The sequence below is a fragment of the Miniopterus schreibersii genome, assembly GCF_964146895.1.
Source record: "Miniopterus schreibersii genome assembly, chromosome: 2".
Taxonomy (NCBI): Eukaryota; Metazoa; Chordata; class Mammalia; order Chiroptera; family Miniopteridae; genus Miniopterus; species Miniopterus schreibersii.
This window is the reverse complement of record NC_138102.1, coordinates 54,585,749-54,611,707: the sequence shown is the minus strand read 5'-3', so window position 1 is coordinate 54,611,707 and position 25,959 is coordinate 54,585,749. Positions and strand designations below refer to the sequence as shown.

At 35.4% G+C, this 25,959-nt stretch overlaps 1 protein-coding gene across 1 annotated transcript; it reads right to left on the bottom strand.

Annotated features, from left to right (window-relative positions):
• Positions 1–824: 824 nt before the first annotated feature.
• Positions 825–25,904, bottom strand: DIS3 (DIS3 homolog, exosome endoribonuclease and 3'-5' exoribonuclease). The gene is made up of 21 exons (XM_081130744.1): positions 25,541–25,904; positions 24,468–24,625; positions 22,067–22,260; positions 21,607–21,680; positions 16,230–16,397; positions 15,317–15,481; positions 14,113–14,226; positions 13,848–13,985; positions 13,145–13,291; positions 12,228–12,344; positions 11,865–11,966; positions 10,922–10,986; positions 10,752–10,836; positions 8,823–8,950; positions 7,384–7,470; positions 5,392–5,548; positions 3,809–4,023; positions 3,528–3,696; positions 3,241–3,399; positions 2,414–2,536; positions 825–1,765 (listed from the first exon to the last, which is right to left on the bottom strand). The coding sequence occupies exons 1-21, from the start codon at positions 25,766–25,768 to the stop codon at positions 1,682–1,684; spliced, it is 2,877 nt and encodes a 958-aa protein (XP_080986870.1). The 5' UTR covers positions 25,769–25,904; the 3' UTR covers positions 825–1,681.
• Between the last annotated feature and the right edge of the window lie 55 nt (positions 25,905–25,959).

Below are 25,959 nucleotides of genomic sequence, written 5' to 3'. Positions count from 1 at the left end.
ATAACAGTCCTATCCAACAGCTTTTTAAGTGAAATATTCCATGTAAGCTGCTTAGCATAAGAACTAGCATTAAAAGCATTTTAGATTATCAAGGCAGAGGCTTTAGAAGGGTGAAAATAAGGTTTCTGGACATCCTGAACCACTCAATGTGGACTGTTGCCTGAATTAAGCCTTCCTCATAAATGAGGCACAAGAAAACAAACTTGGAAAGATAGACATAAGGTCAGTTATAACCTTGTTTTACCAAGAAGCCTCCCTTTTACTCTACTGCAGGTAAATTATGGTCCATGGGCGAAGAATTTTAAAATGATTTGAGGAGGGGAAAACCAAATGGGTAATATTTTATGACACATGAAAATTATGAAATTTAAATTTCTGTGTCTTATTTATAAATGTCTGGTCTTTACAAAAAGGCATGACTCCTGCTCTTGTTGACGATTCCTCCATTACTTGGACCCAAGACAACTCAAAGCTGTCTTCCTTCAACTGAAACAATTTCTGCCTCAATGTACAGATGTTCTCCTTTGTAACAGGACACTGGAACAATCAATAATTACTGAGTGCCTAAAAGTACACACTAATAATTCCCATTTAGTATACCTCCTGACATATTCGCCACTCCTTTCATTGTACCACAAGCTCCTTCAAGTCAAAGGCAGTTTATTTGACTGGTGATAAGCCTGCTACACTGTAGCTACTTTAGATATTGAATAAGCAAAGTAAAATGTTTTCAGGTAACTATCTCAAAATATTTTTGAAAACACCAATTCATCATTACTAACCTTTGTGGTTAACAGGGAAGTAGTCACTCTGGCACACCAAACTGTAATACTTCAATCTGTTCACTTTAATATGTACTTACACAATCCCCCCTTTCCTATATAATCTGATACATTTAAAGTTTAAAAGCCATTCATTACCTACTTTTTATTTTATAAGTAACATGATGTGACATTTAAAGTACTATCCAGTCTTTCTTTGAATCCTAATGCCTTACTTTGGGGGAGACATTTGAGGTGAAGGTCAAGGATGATGATCACACTTACTACCTGGTATAAAACAACAATTTTTCCTGTCAGGTCAAAACAGCCTATGTCCTGCCTTCCTACAATATCCAATTCTCAAATGAGAAAGTGCAGGAGGCTTCCTAACAGAAAGAGCACATAATATGAGTTAGGTAAATTAAAGATAGCAAAAATTACTGAATTCCCCAACAGATCTTAACTCTTGAAATCTAAAAACTGCCATACCAAACACGGCTTTCAAGATTTAGAAAGGATAGATTGTTCCTTGTTTCTAAAAATGATCTATTTCTTTCCATAAGAAATAGTAGTTTTTTCTATCAATATTAAATAATCAAATTACTTATGCAAAGTTAATCTGCTCTTCAATGAGCAGATGAATGCTCCTTTTAAATGATCTTTACAGATCCCTGAATTTGCTATCCTCGCTATTTAAGTGATGGATAGTCAAATGAATTTTTCTGCATTAATAGTTCTGTTCAATCCAGAAGTAGTATGACGGGATAGACACATTCAGAAGTTCAATAAAAATGCACATTTTAAAAAGTATTAAAAAGTAATAAACTTTCACACAGTTCTTAGGTTTAGAAATGTCCTCTCTCAAGTTGTTTTTGTTTTTTTAAAGGAAACCAATTCCTGAAGTTTTTTGTTGGCTGTAGCTACTTTTCAAGCTTCTTCTTCTTTTTCTCTGGTTCATTAATGTCCATGTTTGAAGTATCAGTAGGAACACTTATTCCTGGTATCTAAAGTAATGCAAATGGGGGGAAATTAGGTGAGTAAAAGCATAAAATAAGGAATAATCTCATTCTCATCTTCCCCTGACCCACTGATACTTCCAATTTCAAAAGGATATAGGGGTAGAGGGGGAAAATGGGGCTAGAAAAGGTTTTCCAGACAAAATATATACAGTATGTCACACACAAAGCAACAGTGGCTCAAAAACATTAGGCATGATATCAACAGGTGAGAAATGGGTCATTTGGCAAGTGTGTGTTTAACATATCCAATTATCCTAGCGGAGCAACTGTGACTGTCAGCATCAGAGGCCTCAGGTGTGTGGGGCAAAACAAAGGTTAAAAACCAATATCTTAGCTGAAACACACTTAATCTTCAAAAGTGCATCTTTCAAAATGGATAGAAGTGAAAAATGACTAGGGGAAAGATTTCAAAGAGCTCTGCTTTTGGTACCAATGACCTCAGAAGAATCCTAGGTAACTAGGACGCTATGGCCTAGGGAGTTCACTGAGAAAATAGGAACTGCTGTGCAAATATTTGTCATCCACACTACTTATAGAATTCCCTCTATCATTAATAAGGAATAACTTATGATTATGTCCACCTTTCACAAAATATATTCCATTACAACGCAGACAGTTTAAGTTCGGTCTTACCTTCGGTTCTACCAGAGACATTCGAATTTTCTGATGCTGAAGATTTGATGAGTCCAACATGATTTTCACTTTAACTTTATCAAATATATGAAACACAGTATCTTCTATTTTAAGAGAAGGTATCTAAACAAAAGATATTTTATAATTCTTAATTACTTTCATATATTTGAAGATTTATTCTAATTCTTTATAATTTACTTTTCATATTAATTTAAAAGCTTAAATTTAAAAATTAATTCAATATTTAATAAGGTGTTCAATATAACAAAAACCACTAATCTAGCAGCCTCACATAAATATAAGCTACCATACTTCCTCCTCTCATTAAGATGGTCCCAATATATATTCATTACACTCAGGATTCTCACCAGCAAACTGTTGGTCTAGTAGAGGAACACAGTATGAAGGTACTGTGGGCAGAGATTAATATTTTGTAGTTCTACTCATGTTAGGAAAGTAGGGAGTGTTTCAGATAAAAGACACTGGAACCAGGTTAAAAAATTCCCTTCCCTGAGCTCTAAGCAGTCGTTTATTTATTCCTTTACTTTAATCCATCTCTCTACCTCAGGAAAAGTGTAATTCAAGTTTTCCTTAGGGAGGAAAACTTTACATGGTATAAAAGAAATCAAGATCAACGTGTGTATGTTGGAAGACATACTGAGGTACGAAACTGAGTACAACAGTTAAGCTTAGTTGGCAAAATTAAATTCTGTAGGGTACAAAAAACAATTTTATTCTTTATAGGAATCATTTGCAACCTATCAAAGATAAAGTTACCCTGGCCCCACGAAAAGAAAACAAAAATACAAACATCAGAAATACTGCACCTCCTCATCGTAAGCAAGCCGTGGCTTGGGCTTGTCCTTTTCTTCAAAAAACACTGTACCTTCTAAGCCATACTTTGGAATTAACACCACAATAGCATTTTTCTTCACAAAAAGAATATAGGCTTCTTCACTTACTATTCCTTTGCTTTTGAAAAACAACTGTAAAATAACATACAAGCTTATTAATAATTGTCTTAAATATTTTGAAGTTAACAAAAAATTTTGAAATTAAATTTTAAAATGAACAAAACTTCATCTCTCCTCATATTATCAATAGAAGGCAATACCTGGGTATGAAAAGCCACTGATGCACGTTGGGCATATTGAGCCATTTTGTGCCGGAAATTGAGATTTTTACATAAATCTGCAAGCTTATGTTTGTCTGTCAACTCTGGGTAAGTACAGTCAGCCCCGATAGCCACAGCCAACAGCCGATGAACAATGATGTCCGCATATCTAGGTAGATAAAGGAGAAACAGGAAATCATGCTACATTAGCATTAAAATGTCTTTCTAAAATTCAAAATTAACTATTTTCTATTTCCATTAATTTCAAACGGAAAAAGTACCTTCTGATGGGTGAAGTAAAATGTGTGTATATTGGGGATGCTAAGCCATAGTGATGAAAATCATTATCCATTCCAGAGCAGAAGTACACAGCTTGCATCATGCACCGAGTGGCTAATATTCTTAACAGAGTGTTTAAATATGGGAAAGTAGGAGAGTCAGCCTGATCCAAAGAGTCAGCCAAAGACTTGGCTGTATCAGTTTTAATTTCCAAATTCTGTGAATAAAGAGGAGGGAAAGAGCACTATAATTTAAAATCAGTACCATCATGTATTCAAAATATAACAAATCAGACTGAATAGGTAAGTTTTTAACCACATAATATGTTTATTATCTTTTAGCCTTCACTTAGGAGACTAAAAATAAATTTATAAAAAGCAATAATTGTTTTGTGCAACATCAAAGCTTGACACTTTGAATGCATTTAAAGATCCTGAAGTATCAACATTCTGGAGAAAGGATGCTGGGAGCAGCAGTGCCCAATTTGTGCCTGCCTAGTCTTTGCTAGAGTAGAAAAAAACTGAAGCAGATCTAGATACTTTCCAGTATGTCTGGATTTTCTCTGCAGACATTTTGCATCCATTTAAAATAGAAGTACAAGCCAGAGACAAAATGAAACTGCATTGGTCACTACCGCTCAATGTTGTGATACTTCAAACTTAGCAGCTTTATTTACTTTGGAGGATGAGGCAAATATGCTTAAATCCTTCCTCTACTCAGGTCTTAGGAAGAAATAAAACAAGAGAAAATCCCCCAATTTCTAGTATAAGCCTTAGAGCAGAGGAGAAGCTGATTCTGTTCTGACGGATATGACGGGTAAGCCCACCCTAAAGAAAACAAAGCTACCCTGTTAGAATAATGTCCCGAGATTCAAAACTCCTTCCAGCTCTCTCCTAGACAGGTGAGATGGGACCCGAACAAATGATGCAAAGAAAACCAATATAAGCCACTGTCACTCCAAGGGTAAAGGTATATATGCCTAAATGAAAATCTACTAACCATAGGCAAGGGTATGTATATGGAGCTGAGGAAACGGTGCCCTTTCTATATTTTTCCCTTTTCCATGTATGCAATAAATGGACTTCCTTCTTAGGGACATGATATAAAGGGGCTTAACTGAGCTAAAGATAAAGATAAAAAAAAGTCTCTGTAAGTCTCTGAAGTTAGACAGTTCAGAGGAGGCATTAAGTAACACAGGCATTAAGAACATGTGTAATATGTTCTTTATGTGTAAGATACAGAAGAGTTTATGTCTAGAATATTGCAAATAAGTCTAAATAAATGTATCAAATTAACATATTGCACACTTTAAATGTACACAATATACATGTGAAATATATTTCAATAATAAAAACTAAGAACTGGCATATTTTTCATCAAAAAACAAGAACATTTTTGTGGAGATGTAAATACAGATTATTCAGAACAATGGACAAATCACAACACAAACACAGACAATGGTTTTTTTGTTGTTGTTAATCCTCACCTGAGGATATTTTTTCCATTGATTTAAGAGAGAGTGGAGGGGAGGGAGGAAAGAAGAAAGAGAGGGAGAGAGAAACACTGATTTGAGAGAGATCCTTACCTTGGATTTAGCTGCCTTAACAAGAATTTCGTAATTTGATGGAGGAGGAGCAGGATGTTTTCGAAGGAGAGCATGTTCAGAAAACTCTTCATGAATTTTTTTTGCAACAGAGATATTGGCAAGTAACATAAATTCTTCCACCATGGAATTTGTTTCCCTGCCAATGAAAAAAATCATTAAATAAGGAAAGAGAATCTGAGACTTCTGTATGTCATACTTGTTTACAGGTTACCTTTACTACCTACAAGATAATGGAAATATTTCCTTTGTAAACATTCATGTGTGTGCACATGTATATTTTTATAACTTAAGGAGCTTTCATTTCTCCCCTACTTTGCTAACAATCTCTTACTATGCATCTACTGTGTGAGAAAATCTCATGCTAGAGGAGACTTTACAAATTGCATTAAAAAAATAGCTTTGATAACTCTAAGTAATATATAAAATCTAAATAATAAATATTTTTACCTCCTTTTACTGAACCCAAAAACATAATTTTTATTTAACTATAAATCCATAAAAATAAACTTTACTAAGAAAAATTAAAAGTTTAAGTTATACAAATTTTGGTTTAGGAATTTAAACTTTCACCGATAAATCACCAAAATGAAGAGATCATATTTACAACAGCTACTCTGGATGCTTATTATGGGTCAGGCATTGTGCTAATATATATATATTTACTCTCTTTTGCAGATAAGAACACTGAGTATTATTTTCTGCTCAAGGTCCGAGTTATTAGTAGTAACAGGATCCAAGTTCACATAGCCTAACTTCGAAACTCTTAAGCAATCTGATACTGTTTTTCAATCTAAATAGTTAAGACTATGACCATTTAAGACTTAGTTTAATAAATGATGTGACTTCTGTGTACACAGTACTTTGTTTCTCCCAAGTCAATGAATATGCATTATTAATCTTTCATTCCTGTTTCCATTTTAAATAACATCTTATAACTTCTTGACAAGATTGCTAAAGTATATTAATTTTTAAAATATTACTAACACCTCCTTATACCTTTAAAACTTATGGAAACAATCTCTTAGAAATGTTTTTCTTCTAAATGGTAGGAAGAATAGATGATGATCTATTTTGGCAAAGTCAGATTCAACTTTTTCCTTCAGAAAAACTCCTAGTCTTGGGCTCATTGTTCATATATACTAACATTAGACTTATTTGCACTGAAGTCACCCCCCCACCACTAAGGTATTTTCATATTTTAGTTCTAATGCTATAAAGCACATCACATACTGGTTCTAACTAACAAACTTAAGTATATTCCCATTTTAATTATCAGTCATCTACTAAGAAAAGTATAAATGCAAAATTTAATTTCAGAATTACCTTATGTAAGAGGTATGGAAAAGAGGCCTAACTCTGATTCAACCAACAATTAATTTCCTTGCTTCCTAAATCAATAAAACAGTAACAGTAGCTGAGTACAACACCTGAGTACTCTTCACAACACCCTGTGAGGTATCTATCATTATCAGCCACAAATAAACTGAGGCACAGAGAGGGCAAATAACTTGTCCAGAGTTGTACAGGCAGTAGTGGCAGGAGTGAAATCCAAACCTAGGCAGTCTGGCTTCAAAGCCCTGTGACCAGTACTCCACCCTACCACAGTACACTCTATATTACATACAGAACAAATAATCAGGGCAAACTTCTTTTACTTACCTTAACTATCACTAGTCAAGTTCTAACACACCACACACATCAAGCCATACCAACTGAAACTGGAAATTTTTCTATTGTAATTCTAATGCTAGTTTTATGTAAGTAAAAAAAAAAAAAAAAAACCTTAAAAGTGAGATAATTACTTTTCTCTGTAGTTCATAAGTATTAAAAAAAAAAAGAAAAAAGAAACCGTACAGAAATCATAACCCTACTAAAAATATTTTGGCTAGAACTATGTTTTGTTTACTAATAAACCAGACATTACATTTAAAATCAAAATCTTATCTAGTGCCTATCAAAACAATTGCATACCTAAGTTCCTTGGTCTGCAGATCTATAGGATCATGAGTTTCACTGTCCATGTGAAATCGAACTTCCGGAGAAGAAAGAGTCAAAGCCCTAAATAAAAATTAGAGAGGTGAATTACTCAAGTGAGCCAATATCAGACGTAATTCTGGAAGTGATTCTTTTAAAACAGAAAATGATTATAGCAAGTATGCAATAGTTATCCTTCTGAAGGCTTTAGGACCATCTCATAAGTTTTACAGATCTAAAATGCACTTAGTAAGAGAGCACAATAACAACACAATAAAATATGAGTCCTTGTTCTTCTGAGAGTTTGAATATTTTCTGTCCCCAAGCTATGAGATTTTATTCAGTTACATGGGTTTGTAATCACTTTTACAAATAAACAACATTACTGGCAGCATATTATTTACCATGGAAAACCATATATTGGTATGAGGGATGATGGAGAAAGTCAAAAAGGAAGCTGCTACAGGTAGATCACTGAAATTAGAAGATCCACAGTTTAAAAGTATCTTCCCCATAAACTCAACCAATGGAGAAGAGACTGATAAACTACAACTACTACTATGTTACAAATACTGATGACTATTAATATTTGAGTGCTATGTGTCAGATAACATACTACTCTATGTGCTTTACATGCTCGGTTCATTTAATGACTTGGCAACTTCTCCTCTGAAGGGTAAATTCCTCCAAGGCAAGGAAGGGTTCTCGACCAAGTTGTTCACAGAAAAATGTCTTGGTTGTCTAACAAAAACTTCAGTTCTCAACCAGTCAACCCTTCCGTGCTGACACCTCTATGATCAGTCATGCGTCTCTCAGGTGACAAGCGAAGGACTGTTTTCCACTAAACCTCACATTGTTAACATCTCAGGAAATTCAATTTACATTATTTCTAATGGGAAAAAATGATTTGGTTTTCGAACAAATCACTTCTCCAACAGTCTTCCACAACAAATTAAGTTCAAGAACGAAGTTTCTACTATATAACTTCTGATCGTTTAAAAAATAGAGGTATTAGATTAAACAATCTCTAAAATCTCTTCCAACTCTAAAGTAATATAAGAAATTCCTCTACATTTATTTAAACTGAAAATTAATGTTCAGCACGGAAACTCACTTCTAATTAAAATTAGAAACAATCCACAGAAGAGTATTAAGGAGCTCTTACTTTCTTAGAACTTCTTTACCTCAAACACATCAGTTTTTAGGATAACTAATTATAAGGACAGAACTCTAGAACAAACATCAGTCCAGAATCAAGTTGCTAATATTTAAAAGGTAGTTAGAAGAAGTAGGATGTCTCTACATAAGAGTCCTTAGTCAGCCTATTAAATAAATGATCATTGTCCACAATGAAACACTTTAAAGAGTTCACAAGTTATCATAATACCAAGATAAATGAATTAACAACTACGATAATAGATATTTTTGAAATGTACCCTTTTTCGATTCTTCTTTTTTTCAAAATTTTTGCTAGTTTATTTAGTCCACGGAGACTAATGGTAATATCATCATTCATGGCTGCTGAATCAATTCTCATCTGAGCTTCAGCATATGTAAGGGAAGCCTAAGGAAGAAACCATGTTAATATAACCCTCATAAAGTATAAAAACTGGTTTACTACATTCTCATACTTCCACTACATAAAATCCATGATTCTGAAAAACCTAAATATCATTAACAAAAGAGAGATTCCTAACTATAATATTTATTTATTTATTTATTTATTTATTTTTAAAAATATATCTTTATTGATTTCAGAGAGAGAGGAAAGGAAAGGGAGAGGGAGAGGGAGAGACAGAAACACCAATGATGAGAGAGTCATTGGTCGAGCCCGCAACCCGGGCATGTGCCCTGACCGGGAATCGAACCCCAATCGCCTGGATCCCAGGTCGACACTCAACCACTGAGCCACGCCCGGCCGGGCCTAACTATAATATTTATATTTCACAGCTATGATTTCTGGTTCATTAACTCTTATCTGATGCATTATACAACATAAACAAACTTACATTAAAGTAGTACGGTAGTATTATTAGTATATAAATTGCTTAAACTTTAATTACTTTCCTATTTCAGTTAATGTATAAATACTCGGTAATGTTAAAATAATAAGCAAGGTTTGATTATTCTCTGATAATAACTGGAAAGTGAAATCCTTTCTAGGAAAATTACTCTCCTACACACTGGCAAATAATTAAGAAAGCTGTAGTAATCTAATCATCAGGTTTTGCAGGAAAATCTCCTAAACACCCAAAATTAAGTATCTAAAAATGAGACAAATCACAATAGAAAAAGATTTAAAGTAATTTCCAATTTCAATACAAATATACAAATAGCTGCTTCTGTTTCTGTTTCACTCCTCATGGAATACTACCACTTTTTAGCTGATTTTTTTTTTAAAGGTAACTTCATGCCCTGGCCTGGTGGCTTAGGTGGTTAGAGCATCAACCTGTGCACCAAAAATAAAAAATTTACAAAAGGTTGTAGGTTTAATTCCCAGTCAGGGCACATACCTAGGTTGCAGGTTTGATCCCAGTTGGGGCACGTATGAGAGGCAGCCAATCAATGTTGTTTCCCTCTTACACTGATGTTTCTCTCTCTCTTCCTCCCTCTCTCTAAAATCAGTAAACATATCCTCAGGTGAGGATTTTTAAAAAAAGTAACTTCACAAGTAAAAATCAGGAACAGTGTAAGTGTGTTAGATGATGCAAGCCAGGTCAGATTCTGGGGACAGCCAACTACTCTACTGGGAGCTAAGAGTTCCCCTTCTAAAGATGTTTTCTGTTACATGTTTACTAATTTTTTCCCCATATAACTTTGTTATATTGGCAAAGTCTGGGAGAAAAATTAATTCATTGCTATTTAAAAATCTAGGAAGGCTTAAATCAGTCACACATCTATTTGTCAGTCAAACACTGCTTTCTTTCCAACTGCTAATTGATCACAATAGAAAGAATAATATTAAAGGGGGAGGAAAAAAGCAGGTAAATTTAAAAAGTGGATCACTGAAAGAAAAGGGTTTGGCAAACCTTAGAGGAAGATTGAGGGGAAAATGAGAATACAGGGAATCTGGGGAGAAGTACAAGAAAAAGGGAAAGGATGAGGAAGACACCCTGGCTCCATTCTGTCTGAACACACATCTCAGGCTGGGTCTGCGGGAATCCAACACTGACTTACAATGTCATTTCTATGAATAAACATGAGGAACAAGAAGATGGTATACAGGCCAACTTTGAAAATGCTAACCATGCATAAGCTGCAACACAGGGAAAATTCTTAATAAACCTAAATTTTTTCAAAACAATCTAGAACACTATTAAAAGAATCAAAGATTTTAAACATTAAATATTAACCATGAAACTAACCTTTGAATTAATGACACTTTTGGTAAACCTCGTTTTTAAGATTTCAGCATTGTGATTCATTTCCCAAATACATGAAAATGCCAGCCTATGGGAAAAAATACAGTATGTCTTAATGGGAATCAGTTAAAGTAGTAACTACTATGTTCTTATGAAAAAACATGCATAAATACCTGTCAACGTTACATCTTAAGGAACATAAGTTAGAGCTAAGCAACTCTGGAACCATGTCAATCCTCTGGAACAGATAAAACAGAGTCACAGATTACTTAGCTATATCCACACATATTCTGATCTTTGTGAACAGAATGGAGAAAACATGAAATAAAAAGTCAGTATCTAGAAAAGTGCTTACACAAAATGGTTACAAAAGGGAAGCAATGAAAGAAAAATGGCCTTCATGTCAGTGGATTTTTTGTCTTCTGAAAGTATGAAATCTCTGGTCTGCATAGTAAGTGTGTACTAGAACTGACACAAGCCCTGCTAGCTCTGTGACTGGACCTTTCTCCAAGGCTAACAGAAACTATATGGTCTTTTAAAATACTAAAAAAGACAACACTAAATTTATGGAAAAAAGCTAGAAGGGACTTTGACAATGAATTCAAAACAGACTAAGCTTAACTTTCCCCTCTATTTTCAGTTTTTCTCTGTAACTTTATGGCGCTATACATAAAGGAGAATAAGCAGGAAACTGTGACAGAATAAATGCACGACTTTATAGAAAACAAAAAATACATTTTAATTAGTTATCCACAAACAGTAAGTTAAATGCCATAGAACAATTTATATCAACTACACCTACTTATTATTTGGACCATTCAATAACAAAAAACACTGCAATGTTTTCACTGATTTAAGGTCACCTTATTCTGTGTATCATTAGTCTTTTAGCCAATTCACGTACTATTCCAAACTTTTGACTATTCAAGAATTCAAAAGTGCCCATGATCTCTATGAACTAATACACAATTAATATAATAGCTACCAAATTTCACTAAATACTGAGGCTGTCTTTTCCCCAGCAAACACCTCAGATGACTTTATTATTAAGAATAAAACATCATAAAAAAGTTATGAGCATGCATCAAAATTCCATTTTAAATTTAACACATTTACCTTTTCACAAAGATACACAGTTGTTCCCCTTCTGGCTGATTCCTGATCCAAAGCATTTCCTGGCCTAATAAAATGGCTAACATCAGCAATATGAACACCAACCTTAAAAAGATAAAAATGAAAAGCTGTCAACATGCTTGATTGGATAAATGGAGTTTAAATATGAAGAAATTTAGCTAAATTGAAAAAGGACTCTGTCACATTCAGCATTTCAATTTCTGATACATGCCCATTAGTCTCTGCAGCTACAACTGACTATACCTAGCACAAATAATTCACAAATAAATTCTACAACAGGTGAAAAGAAAATGAACTCAAGAACAAAACTATATTTGGATAAGAATGTAATTAAAAAATGAATACCTCCAAATTTCCATTTTCAAGTTCTCTACAATGCAGAGCATCATCTATATCAGTACATCCTGGTGGATCCACACTACAAACACATAGATGTCTCAGATCTTCTCGGTTTTTCATGTCCTAGAAGATACCACATGACTAAGAAATAAAAAACTGTTTTAGCAGTAGAAATGCAGCACAGCTCTTATGAAATCAACATTTTTATTTTATTTTATTTATTTATTTTTATTTTTTTTAAATATATCTTTATTGATTTCAGAGAGAGGAAAGGAGAGGGATAGAGAGAGATAGAAACATCAACGACAAGAGAGTCACTGATCGAGTCCACAACCCGGGCATGTGCCCTGACCGGGAATCGAACCCTGATCGCCTGGATCCTAGGTCGACGCTCAACCGCTGAGCCATGCCCAGTCGGGCATGAAATCAACATTTTAAAAAAACAAAAAAAACTTTGTCTTATTTCTTAATAACCAGACATGGTTTGCAACTTGTGGTTTCCTTGCCTTTGAAAAATTTGACATAAGCTAGTATCAGTCCTCTAGAAAAAATTACCTTTCAGTAAAGCAAATTATTTTTGTAATACCTGAGAGTTCTGTACCCAACTAAATGTGGGGGAGGAGGGGACTATGGTTTCTACATTTAAAAACACATACAGAATTCAAACAAAATTAAATCAGATATAATAATTCATAGAGTTTTTAAAATATTTTTTATTGATTTTGGAGAGAGAGAGGAAGGGAGAGGAAGAGAAACATTAATGAGAGAGAACCATCAATTGGCTGCCTATGCCCCCTACCAGGGATTGAGCCCACAACCCAGGCATCTGCCCTGACCACAATCCAACCAGCAACCTCGGTGCACAGGACAACACTCAACCAACTGAGCCACACCAGCCAGGGTAAGAGTTCTTTTCAACTCACCTTTTCAGTAATGCCCCAGGGCATCTTTGGTAGAAAGCTAAGAACAGCCTGTGAAAAAGGCTGATGGGGGACATCATGCTCAAGTAATAAAACTTCGGTTTCAGTCTCTTTATCTCCAACTTCACCTAAATTTCTCACAAAGTGTCCCTAAAACCGAAAGTTATTATTAGAAAGGTATATTTTATCCCTTTTTCCTGGGTAATTTATATTTTATTATCACATTGAGCTCTTGAGCTTTTATATATAACCTTAGTATTTCTAAATTTACCCATAACTACTACTTAGAAATGACCCCTTGGTAAACTGAAGCTGATAATGATGAGACTTCTCACGTGTCTAGTTTGGAGACTTAGTAAAGGCCTAGTTTATTTCCTGTAATCGTTCAAGTTTAAAATTTGCTTCAAATACAGTAGCTTTAAAGTCTGTTTATTAGCATCTACTTAGATCTTAAATACTGTTTTTGTAGACACTATCAATGAAAGTTATGTTTGAAAATTTGAGTAAAAGTAACCAAATGATTTACACTGGAAGTTCATTAAGATTAATTTTCAAATTGGATGCACTACTTATCAAGTAATTTTGTGAAATATTCCTAAATTTCAGTATGAAGTTTATACATAAGCATTTTCTAATTTCACTAAAAGAAGCAATTTTAATCCCTAATTTTAAATATTCTAAAATAAAATTACTAATTCAAACTTACATTTGGATATCTGGAATTTCGGGGCCATCCATCAATAGCAACGATAATTCTCCGTCCTTCCAAAGCAGAAGCCTGTCTGGTTTCTATCCGAATTCGAGGAATTCTCTTGTCAGCAGGTGTGAAAAGATGTCTTCTTGACTAGAGAAAATTAGAAAAAATATTTCACATACACACACAAAATCAGGATGTAGGCAAGGGGATGTGGGCTGTAAGTTCTATTAAATTGTATCATTTTTTATTACATAGCAACATGCTCTCTACTCACCTCCTTAATATCAGACTTGGAAAGCATGCCACAATATGGTCTCCAATTCCTTTTTATTATTCCTACAACTCTACCTGTAGGCTTCAACATTTTTTCATTTATAGCAGTCTTAAGCTGGGATTTAAAGATAAAAATAAAAAACCTTCAGTTATTTTTCCTTTAGGTATAATGACACAATTTCCCTTCATAATCAGAATATGAATATGGATGCTAATATTTTCAGGCCCTAAATTATGACATAGAAGTATGGAATCTTGATGTTTCAAAATTCTAGGCAAGAGCTGACAAACCAAACTATGGAAATTTTCCACAATAATAAGGGACTACAAAAACAGTTGAAAAAATAAATATAACTGAATAAGTATATCAGAATTCAACTCTTTTCAGTTTCAATATGAGAATTTACTAACACATACACAGGCCTGGGAATTAATGAACTGGGATTTTAGTACTAGTTTGCACTAACTAGCTGTGTGGCATTTATTAATTCCTTTAAAAAAAGAAATGTATCTTTAATGGTTCTTCCTTATCCAAAATAAAAATCCAACTAAAGAGTATTTCTTACTAGACACAGAAGGATCTTATGGTATTTCACTTCTAACACGCTTCTATGGCCTACGCTCTACAGGAATAATGTCACGATAAGACTCCAAAGCACTGAATATAACTCATGGAAAAAGAACACCTCATGTTCTGAGAATAATTACATTATTCTTGTGATTCTAAAATAGGGAAATAAATAGGTCATATCAGGTTGACTTTGGCTTCTAAGAAACAACTGAAAGTTTTCTCTTCATAATAAATTTAATACTTAGATGGAATTATTATTAAACAGACTCAAATATAAGGGCCCAGAAGTATATCTATTATGCTAAGGGAATTTTAACATTATGTAAAAGCATTTCAGAAAATTTTAATTTGTATTTACTTAAAACTCACTAATTCAGACAAATCATGTTCTGAATGTCATATGGTTCAAGTTTCATACTCAACAGTCTTTCTGTATTTAAACCGGTTTATTTGAGCAACATAAGACATTAAATTTAAAAGACTACTTAAATAATTAGAGGGGGTAAAAAATCAACTCTGTGTAGAACTGTAATTTTGTTCAATAAATCTGAAAGCAATAAAACTTGTTTAATATCTAACAAACTGACTATACAAAGCTACACAGACAAAAATTAAAACTTGCTTGGTTTCATACAATGCATTCTGTTTCCTCTTCTTTCTCCACATCATCTTCATTTTGACCTTCATCATGTAAAACCACAGAAGATGGAGCTACCCACTGATTCTTGGGGAGAAGCTCCACAGCCACAATGTCTTCATGAATAGCTCGGTTTAAATTTTTAAGTCCTTGTAACATTATCTGTGTAAAACAGTAAATGGCATGTGTCCAGATATTTTTAATGGCAATAATGGGAAGGTTACCTAACAGAAGTTTAGATATATTCTGAATGTCTCTATGTATCTCTATTTCTCCTCCTTTATATTTTCCTTTTTTATAGTGTTCCTTTACTACACCCTCTTCTCAGTATCAAGTAGAAAAAACATTGTCAGAAAATATGGGTTGTGTTCATGGCTCCGCCATAACTCTTACATTAGTACCAAGGGACCTTGGGAAAACTTCTTAACCTCTCTAAACCCCAGGGTCTTGATTGATAAAACACAAAAAGAGTACCTATTTTTATAGGCTGGGTTGAAGAGTAAATGAAAAAAGCAGCATGCAAAGCAGTTAGAATGCCTGGCAGACAGTGAGCATCCCAAAATAACGGCTATTCACTTTAAAGTGTGTAAAGTCCTCTGGAGCAATTACATGTTATATAAATAGCATTTCCCACAGCTGGTCATAACATATAAAATAGAAGCATTCTATTTATTATTATTTGACTAGATTTTATTCCCTAAAAGTAGGTTAATAGAAAGTTCTTCTCTAAAGCTGTTTTCAAAAAAAAGTGATTAATTCTAGTATCTGTACCTCCCACATAACTGCCTTCAAGCTGATAAACTGGGAGCACAAAGCAAATTTAAATTCTCATACAGAATTTTAAATACCGATGAAAGAAACTAATGAACAAAAAGTGTTTAGTGTATAAGGAATATATTTACACACTTACCTCTTTATTTTCTTCAGCATCTCCATGAACCCATACTGTAGCTTCCAAGTAATTTTCCCTGCTGGCTCTAAATGTTCCTTGAAGGTATGTACCAGATTTTATACCTTGTTGTAGCTTACTTAAGGGAAGATGCTCTGAAAATATTATTTTTCCACTTTCTATTTCATTCTGTGAAATAAGCAAACCAAAAGATATAGTTAGTATGTAAGTCTTCTGTACACTCAGCATATAACTATTATCACTATCAAGTAATTTCTTTTAAATACCTTCCACATCATGGTACAGGTATCTACAACTCCACGAATGAGAAAATATAGCACAATGAGAAAAAAATCTTTCTAGTCTTAGGGCAACTTACACAAATATTTCAATTTCATTACATTTAGGTGTTTAGCCACAGATGTATGTCACTAAGAAACTCTGCATACCTCCACCATCCACCCCAGGCCTCCCAAAATGAAGGTGTGTATTTAAGTGTGCGGGCAGATACCCATAGAATAATTCAAAGCCTCAATTCCATGAAAAGGCTATGGCTACTAAAGCATAAGAAATGCTATTTTCATTTTGGCTACTTTAAATAGCTAAGGATATAAGATAGAGGTTACGTTGGGAACTGCCACACCAACATCCAAATCATTTTTACTTTGGTTTCTGTCCTACTGCACTGATTAGTCTGCTCTGCCAATTCTCCTGTTCCAGATCTATAAATGCTATAGTATCCTAAGGCTCAGTGATAGGTCTTTCTCCTTTTTTTAATCTACATTTACTCCCTTACTTCCTCCCATCTTTAAAAAAAAAGAAAAGAAACCCATCACTGCTACCACCAACAAAAAAACCCCAGGCGGCATGGCTCAGCTGTTGAGCATCGACCTATGATCCAGGAGACTGTAGTTTGAATCCTGGTCAGGGCACATACCTGGGTTATGGACTCTGATCCACAGTAGGGGGCATGCAGGAGGCAGCAATCAATGACTCTCTCATCACTGATGCTTCTCTCTCTCCCCCTCTCCCTTCCTCTCTCTGAAATCAATAAAAGACATATTTTTAAAAAAAAACATAACAAAAAGCCCCTTGATCCCACTTGCTCTGCAAATACCACCTCACTTCTTTGATTACAGCATTGAAAGTAATTATTTCTCTCTTCTTTTTTCACCTATACTAGTCAGACTTCTGCCTCCCTCTCACCAAAAGTACTCTGGACAGGTCCCCCAAACTGTAATAATGCTAAATCCAATCATCAGTTTTCATTAATTTGATATGTCAGCAACATTTGACACAGATGATCATTCCCTTGTCCTGGAAACATTCTCTGTACTCAGCTTCTAGGAATTTCACACTCACCTGGTTTTCCTCTTACATCATTTTGGATGGTTTGGCTCCCCTCATGTCTCTCACTTCTCAACCCAAAAGCTCAGCCCTTGGTCCTCTCTTTCCTGCCCATACACATTCTCTACATCACAGCTAGGCAAACTACGTTCCAGGCGCCAAATAAAGTTTTACTGGAACACATCAATGCTCAATCATTAATCTACTGTTGATGGCAGTATTTATACAATAGCAGAGATTGAGTATTTGCAACAGAGGCTATATAGCTTGCAAAACTAAAAAAAGGGGGGACTATCTGATCCTTTCCAGAAAAAGTTTGCCTGGGAGAGAATATTTGCATATCCATAATAAGAAACTTGTATCCAGAATTTTATATAAAGAACTTTTACAACTCAAAAGACAACCCAACTAAAAAATAGGCAAAGGATTTTAATAAGCATAGTCCCTAAAACAGAAACACGATACACACATACACACACATGGGCAACAAGGTCATGAAAAAATGCTTATCACCATCAATCACTAGGAAAATGCAAATCAAAAACATAATTAGGTATCACTTGACACCCATTAGAACGGCTATAATAAAAAAGACAATCACAAGTATTGGTGAGAAAATGGAGAAATTGGAATCCTAATACACTGCTTATGGGAATGCACTTTGGAAAACACATATATATCTGAAATATTTGGAAAACAGTTTGGCAGTCCCTCAAAAAATTAAACATAAAATTATCCTCTGTCCCAGAAAATCCACTTGTATAAACCTAAGGCACATATTGAAGAGAAATAAAAGCACATGTCCACACAAAAACTTGTACATAAATGTTCATGGTAGCATCCTTCATTAATAGCCAATGAGTGGAAACAACTAAAATGTCCATCAACTGGTGAACAGATAAATAAAATGTGGCATATACCACACAGTGAAATATTATTCAGCAATAAAAAGAAATGGAGTACTGATATATACTATAACATGGGAAAACTGAAAATATTAGGCTAAGTGAAAAAAGCCAGTCACAAAAAACCACACACCACATTATTTCATTTATATGAAATGTCCAGAATAAAGTTACAGACAGAAAAATCAGTGGTTGCTTAGGGCTGAAGCAAGAGCACTTCAGGGGGAGAGTGGAAGAGAGTGATAATGAGTATGGAGTTTCTTTGACGGAGAAAGAAAACATTCTAAAATTAGACTGTGGTGATAGTTACAGAATTCTGTGAATACACTTAAAAAAAAAAAAAATCTGTATTTTAACCCTTTGCGGTCGTATTAAATTTGGACATGGGTGTCGTACTGGTAGGAATTAAGAGCTTTCAGAGAAATTACGAACTGATACATGAATAAGATTCTTACGGTTCCTTGCTGTGGTGGCTGAGAGCAGACATACGACTGGAACGGTAAAAAAGCTTTGGTGGCTGAGAGTAGACAAACGACCGCAAAGGGTTAAACGGATGGGTTGTATGGTATGTGAATTACAGCTCAATAAAGCTGTTTAAAAAAAAAAAAGTCTGCCAACCCCTGCCCCAGATCATCTCATTTGGTCTTTAGACTTTATATACCACCTATATATTGATGACTTCCAAATTTGTGTCTAGTCCTAACCTCCCACAGGAGCTACAGGTTTGTATACCCAACTGTGCATACCATAAAAGTACTTGGAGCTCTGACAGGTATTTCAAACTTAAAATGTCTAAAATTATACTTATGATTTTCTACCTAATCCTGCCTCCTCCTTCATCTTGTATAAATGAAGCGATACTATTTACGTAGTTGCTTAGGTAAAACACCTAGAGTCATCCATATTCCCCCATAGACCCATCTAATCCATCACCAAGTCATAAAACACCGATCTACAAAATATACCCAATATCTGAGTACTTCTCACTACCTTAACTGCTACCACCGTGGTCCAATTTTGTCTTCTCTCCCCAGAAGTACTAAAATATTCTCCTACCTGGAGAATCTTATTTCTAATCAATTCTTAGAGCAGCCAGATAGGTCATATTAGTCCCCTGCTCAAAAGCTATCCAGCACCAGAAGACTAAATGCAGTCTTTTCCCATGATTCATTATATACTACTGGTCCCTGCCTACAGTTCTAACTTCATTACTAACATTTTCTCCCTTGCTCATTCCATCCCTTTTAGCTCTTTCTTGATCTTACCAACTTATTCTAACCTTTGAACTTGCTGTTTCCTCTGCACAAAATGCTCTTCCCCTAGTTATTGCCATGACTAACTCCTTTACATAACTGAGCTAAAATGATCCTGTCTCAAAACAAACTTGCTTAGTTAACATCCTTTACATCTCAGCTTAGACATTACTTCTGTCAAGAAGCCTTGACATTCCAAATCTGGGTTGGGTGTCCTTGCTAAGTACAGTGCATTCTACTATACTGCTTGTTTTGAAAACACAAACTGTTACAATGCAACTGATACATTAGAAAATACTAGGTGAATGAACAAAACTGTAACAGGTGAACCAAGCTGCAAAGGAATCCACAAAACACAAACAGAGCCTCCCAAACATCTAACAATTACCATGTTATGAGCCTCACCATCTTCATCTGGTGTAACAACTTTGTCTAAATTCTGATAACTCTTTCTACCACTTCATGAAGTTTTTGAGTATGTGCCCCTAACCATATTTTCCCATAAGCTCTGTGGTTTATTATTACATGATATTGAATAGGACAGTGAATTTGAAGAACATACATGTTGTATTACAACAACACTGACTATAATTTCACCGTATCCTACACTTGCTACCATAGTACTTAATCAAATACTATGTATTACCAATGTTAGATTACTTGTTTCTTCTTCTAGATCAGTGCTATTCAAAACAACTTTGTGATGAAGGGGAATACTCTTTTTGTGATGTCCAAAACGGAAGCGACTAGGCACAAGTGGCTCTTGAACGCTTAAAGTGAACAGTGCAACTGAGAAACTGAATTTTTATCTTGAATTAAATTTAAACAGCCACATGCAACTAGTGGCTACATCTTAGGGCAATCCTAAACCTACATTCCAAAATCAAGCCCAGCTTTTATTTTCTCACTTCCATTTAGTTTTCTAAATGGTTGAAGGCAAACAGGGATGGGAAAAATACTGTCAAGACTGGATGTACGAATAATGTTCTATTACATAAAACCTATTTCTATAATAACAAAAGCTACTATTTACATTTCCCCTGACTATGTGCCAGGCACTGAGATAAGAATTTTATTAATACTACTGTTATTATCTCACTCAAGCCTCATAACAACACTATGAAGTCACTAATGCCAAACACACTTTACATGTAAGGGAATGAGGGCTCATGAAGTTTAATGACTCCTGCAGAATGCCCTTTCACAACTGCTATTACAGTGCTCCCTCTACCTCTCTAATCTTACCCTTGATACAGCGCATCATATTATGTATCAATGTTAGAGTGCCCTTTCAAATAAGTAACATTTTTCATCATTCTCCCCTATCCCTCCCAGGCATACTTTTATATACCCTTAAGTTCTTTTAGCCTCCCATTATAAGGTAGGGAGCCCAGAATCTTCTCTGCTATCATCTCTTCATAGCAGTCCTTTAGGGAGATCTTTGTAAGATCATTTAAAAATTACTGATCTACAAAACAAATTCTAGGTCCTTGTTATGGGTCCCCTACCCTTCCTGTCCTACCTCTTATAACTTCCTACCCTCCTCCTTTGGTATTTGCTAGTGTGCAGTGCTCATCATTTTTTTGTCAAATACCTACTCCTATTAACAAACCAGCCATGGGTTCCTTTATTTATTCATTCAACAGTGCTACAAGTGCCAGGCCCTAATCACATTGCTGAGGATATTATATACTGGCAAACAGCACTAATTTAGAAAGTCAAGTCTTTTAGGAATGACATTTTGATAAGCCTATGACAACCACTCTTATTGTCTAGAACCCAACTCCTATCCCAATTCCCACCAACATTACAATTTTTAAATTTCATAACCCAAAGTGGCTATTTTAATATTTTCACTTTTCATCAACGAAATAAAACAAAACTCAAACATACCCCTTCTTCAGACAAACAAGCAAGACGATCTATGAGTTCAGGGTTAGCAGTGAGGCTCTTTACATATTCTTCACCTGAAAAATAAGTTTTATTGTTCTTGATAAATTCAAGTGGTTTTTTTTTTTAGAAATGGAAGAACATCAATATTTTATTTATTTATTTGTTTTAAAAAGCCTATCTGTTGATGTGGTCATGCCCAAGCACAGACAATGGGTCAAACATATATGTGAGCTTTTATGGCTAAACAAATTCCAAACAAATTTCCAGTGATGGGGAAATTAGCCACTAGGCACAACACACTAAGCTTAGAAGTGCAGAGAAATTTAATACTGCAAAAATATCACATGCAGTAATAAAGGACTATGAAAACATTATAGTCAAGTGAATTTCTGACCATGGGCCTGATAATTTTTATATGCATTTACAAACATGAATTAACAGTTTCTACATTTAGACTTACAAGTGAATGCTGGTATTCCTTCTTCTATGGCTTTCTCCTTGTTTTTCCTGTCATTTGTTATGAAGATAACTTGCAGCTGATTCTCTGCTGACATTTTCTTCAAATGTTCATTGTACCATTTTGCTGCTACTCTAATTGCTCTGTCATTCCTGTCATTAGAATTTTCTCCCTGTTTTTGTTCTACATAAGTTTCTCTAAATGTAGAGGAAAGAAAAAATTTTTAAAAGAATAAAAATCAATAAAAACAAGCACGTGTAAGAAATCTTGGAACATAAATGCTTAATAACCACTAAACTTAAAAGTCAAGCCCAGCCGGGCATGGCTCAGCGGTTGAGCGTCGACCTGGGATCCAGGCGGTCGGGGTTCGATTCCTGGTCAGGGCACATGCCGGAGCTGCGGGCTCGATCAATGACTCTCTCATCATTGATGTTTCTATCTCTCTCTCTCCCTCTCCTTCCCTCTCTCTGAAATCAATAAAGACATATTTAAAAAAAAAAAAAGTGAAGAGTATATCTTTTTCTCTTGAATGTATTCAGATTTATACCTCAGAGAGGAAATAAATACGATCCTTATAGTTAAGTCTCTAAGACAACAATCAGCTTAGAAAAATAAAATAATGTTATTAATGGAACAATAAAAAGGCTAAAACAACTTTACTTTGTCAAAAAGAAAATCAAGATCAGAATTTATGCTCAGGTTGAAACATCAAATAAGTAATGGTCTGTTGGAAAAAACTTTGTAGGTCTCATAATGAGATTTCATTTGAACTGTAGATTAACAGTAATTCCTAAAAGCTATAAATAGATGGTTTATGATCATATGATTCTATAATTAAATATACAATGCATGTAAATAACCCATGGTAAACACAAAATAAATGCCAGAGGCTATCTAGAGACTAAAAGAGCAGATAGATGTGACTGCATACTCCTTTCTAAGTCTATCTACTCTGAACTCCCATATACATCAGCATACTTCTTTATTTAAGTCTGTTTTTCAAGCCAAATTTAAGAATAACAAAACTCACTACAATAACTTCTAGTGCTTAAAGATAACAGAATCAATTAAAAAATTTTAGACTTATTTATAGTAATACTTTTTAGAATTATTTTATCCCTCACCATTAAATGTACCTAAAATGCTTTAAGTGTAACAATCAAAGACACTGTCATAAATTTATGAACTAGTTTTAGCATGACCTGAACAACAGAATCTTAGAGGAGATTTGCCCAAGTGTCCTAAGACCTAAGATTTTTCCTGTCAACCCCAGTATTGATAAGCTCTATTCACTACACTTAAGCTAACAAAATAATGTCTGATTAGGGATTTGATGATTATGTTCCACAAAAACTTGGGTATTTCTGCACTGAAAAACAAGTGACATTTCTGCTTCTAGATTTCAAGGAGGAGCTAGGAATAAGAAGGATAGAAGTGCTTTACTGATATTCTTTACAAGAACAGTTTTGTTTTTAAGTTTGGGATATAAGAATCAAGAAGAGAAAATTGAGAAATTAAATTTTTAAATTTGCATATTCCAATGGGATTTCATTACCAGATCTACCAGCTAACCCAGGGGTCCTCAATGGGGGTGATTTTGTCCCCTGGGAACATTTGGCACATCTGGAAACATTTTGGGTTGTTACAACTCTGTGCATGAGGAGGAAGGGTTGCTACTGGCTTTTAGTGGATAGAAGCCAGGGATGCTGCTAAACATCCTATAATGCATAAGAGAGCCAACCCATAACAAATGATCCAGTTCAAAATGTCAGCAGTGACAAGGTTGAAAGTCCTGATCCAATCTAATAAAAGCATACTAAGACGCATCATAGATTTATGTAACATAAAAAATTGTGTATTTTCAAAGATCACACATTATTTTCAAACACAGGTCTTGAATTTGAAATATAACAAAGAATTCTACACTATAACCTTATCTTCTTCAATATATTCAGTTATAAGATATTAGTTTAACTTTTAAAAGCCCATTAAGAACAAATCTGCTTTATATTTAAAACCTCCTTCACAAACTTTTACATTTTATTAACTTATATTGGCTATTCAAATAATGTGGTATTCCAGGAACCTAGGCAAATTTTATCTACCATGATACAACTGCTTAACTCATACTAAAATCAATTCAAAATGAAAACATTTTAGAAGTAAAAGTACCTACTATATAGCCTAGGAGTCAGAAGACCTTGGTTTTAGGTTTGATCCAATCAATGCCTATGTGATCTTAATTAGGTCTACTTAGCATTATCTTCTGTACAACTGCATGAGAACCAAATAAAACTCCTGCAAGTATGAAACCTATCAGATATCACAAATTACTGATAGGAGCCCTCCCCCAAATTTAGATAATTCTGTGGTTTTCTAGTAATTATCATTATTTTCCTCCTACCTGTGGTGCTCGTTAGTGAACGTATAGAAATGCTTCTCCTGGTTATTAGTCACATCTCGGATTCGTTTATATACTGGGGCACTCCGATTTCTCACTTCTTGCAGAACTGTTTGTAGTACAATTACATTCCTGATGGCAGGGTCCTCAAGAACATCAATCTTAAAGGAAAAAAAAGAAAAATTAATTTTTCCTATGTTCATTTGTAAATTGTTTCTGTCGAACATAAAACCCTATGGCCTTAAAAACATGAACTATAACCCTGACCAGGTGGCTCAGTTGGTTGGAGCATCCCGGGACACCAAAAGGTGGTGTTCCACCGTCAGAGAGAATGTGGGAGGCAACCAAGTTCCTCTCTCAGGTGGATGTTTCTCTCACATCCACACATCAATGTTTCTTTCACATGGATGTTTCTCTCTCACATCCACATATCAATGTTCCTCTCTTACATCCACACATCATTGTTTCTCTCTCACATCGCTGTTTCTCCATGTTTCTCTCTCTTTCTCTCAGCTCTCTCTCCCTTCCTCTCTCTAAAAATCTAAAAATCAGTAAAACATATCCCCGGTGAGAATTTTAAAAAAAAACACCCTAAATATACATTAAGGTAAGGAGATACTTTGCTACCAAAAAAAAAAAAACAACCCTTCCGGTCTAGTAGAAAAAAGCATATGTAAACAGACTAATTCTAAAACTTCACAGAATTACGTCCATTAATAAAGAAATACATCGGCCCACATCGTTTTCGTTAGTAGGCACTTACAAGCTGCCTGGGGGTCGCAGGCTGGAGGCCACAGAAGCCCAGGTCCCAGGCCTCCAGTTAAAATCTAAGGCAGAAGAGACACCAGGAGTTAGAAAAATAACGTTATCTAAAATCTTTATGATTCCAAGAACTCAAAAACAGTACATACAAGGAAAAGAACCTGAGCCTGGGGGACGGGAGGCATGGGTCCCGAATGGGTTTGCCTCTCCCTCAGCGCGTGATGCCCAAGACGAGCCTCCTTGGGCGTCAGTTTTCCTGTCACAACCCTATTCCTGGGGGGGCCGCGTTGCCCCAGGTTCGCCCGCCGACGCACCTGGTGCAGCAGCACATTGGTGTCAGGCAGCAAATAGTGTGGCTGCGGACAGAGGCTGCTCGCTGGGTCCAGGGGCTGCGGCTCCAGGACCGGCCCCTCGTGCGCACCGCCGCACGCCGCGCACCCGGGCGCGCCGCAGCCGATGTCATCCCGCAGGTAGTGCTCGCGCACGATCTTCATCACGCCGCCCGCCCGCGTCTTTTTTAAGAAAGTCTTGGACTTCAGCATCTTGTCTAACGCGGAGAACCCCGACTGCGACAGCCCTCTTCCGGCGACAAACGTCCAGCTAGGCGCCCCGGCGCACAACTATACTTTACCCAGAGATTCGCCCCTTCCCGCTCCAGGCTATTAGCGAGCACCTCTCGCGGGAAAACGTCGAGACTGACGTTGGTTGGCTCTCCGAGGGCTGCGAGGATTGG

Excerpts from the sequence above, each read along its gene's own strand:
- DIS3 (XM_081130744.1), bottom strand. The coding sequence starts at position 25,768 with ATGCTGAAGTCCAAGACTTTCTTAAAAAAGACGCGGGCGGGCGGCGTG. Across the intron at positions 24,626-25,540 it reads CCAATGTGCTGCTGCACCAG|ATTGATGTTCTTGAGGACCC; the intron begins GTGCGTCGGCGG and ends TTTTCCTTTAAG. Across the intron at positions 13,986-14,112 it reads CCAAGTCTGATATTAAGGAG|TCAAGAAGACATCTTTTCAC; the intron begins GTGAGTAGAGAG and ends AATTTTCTCTAG.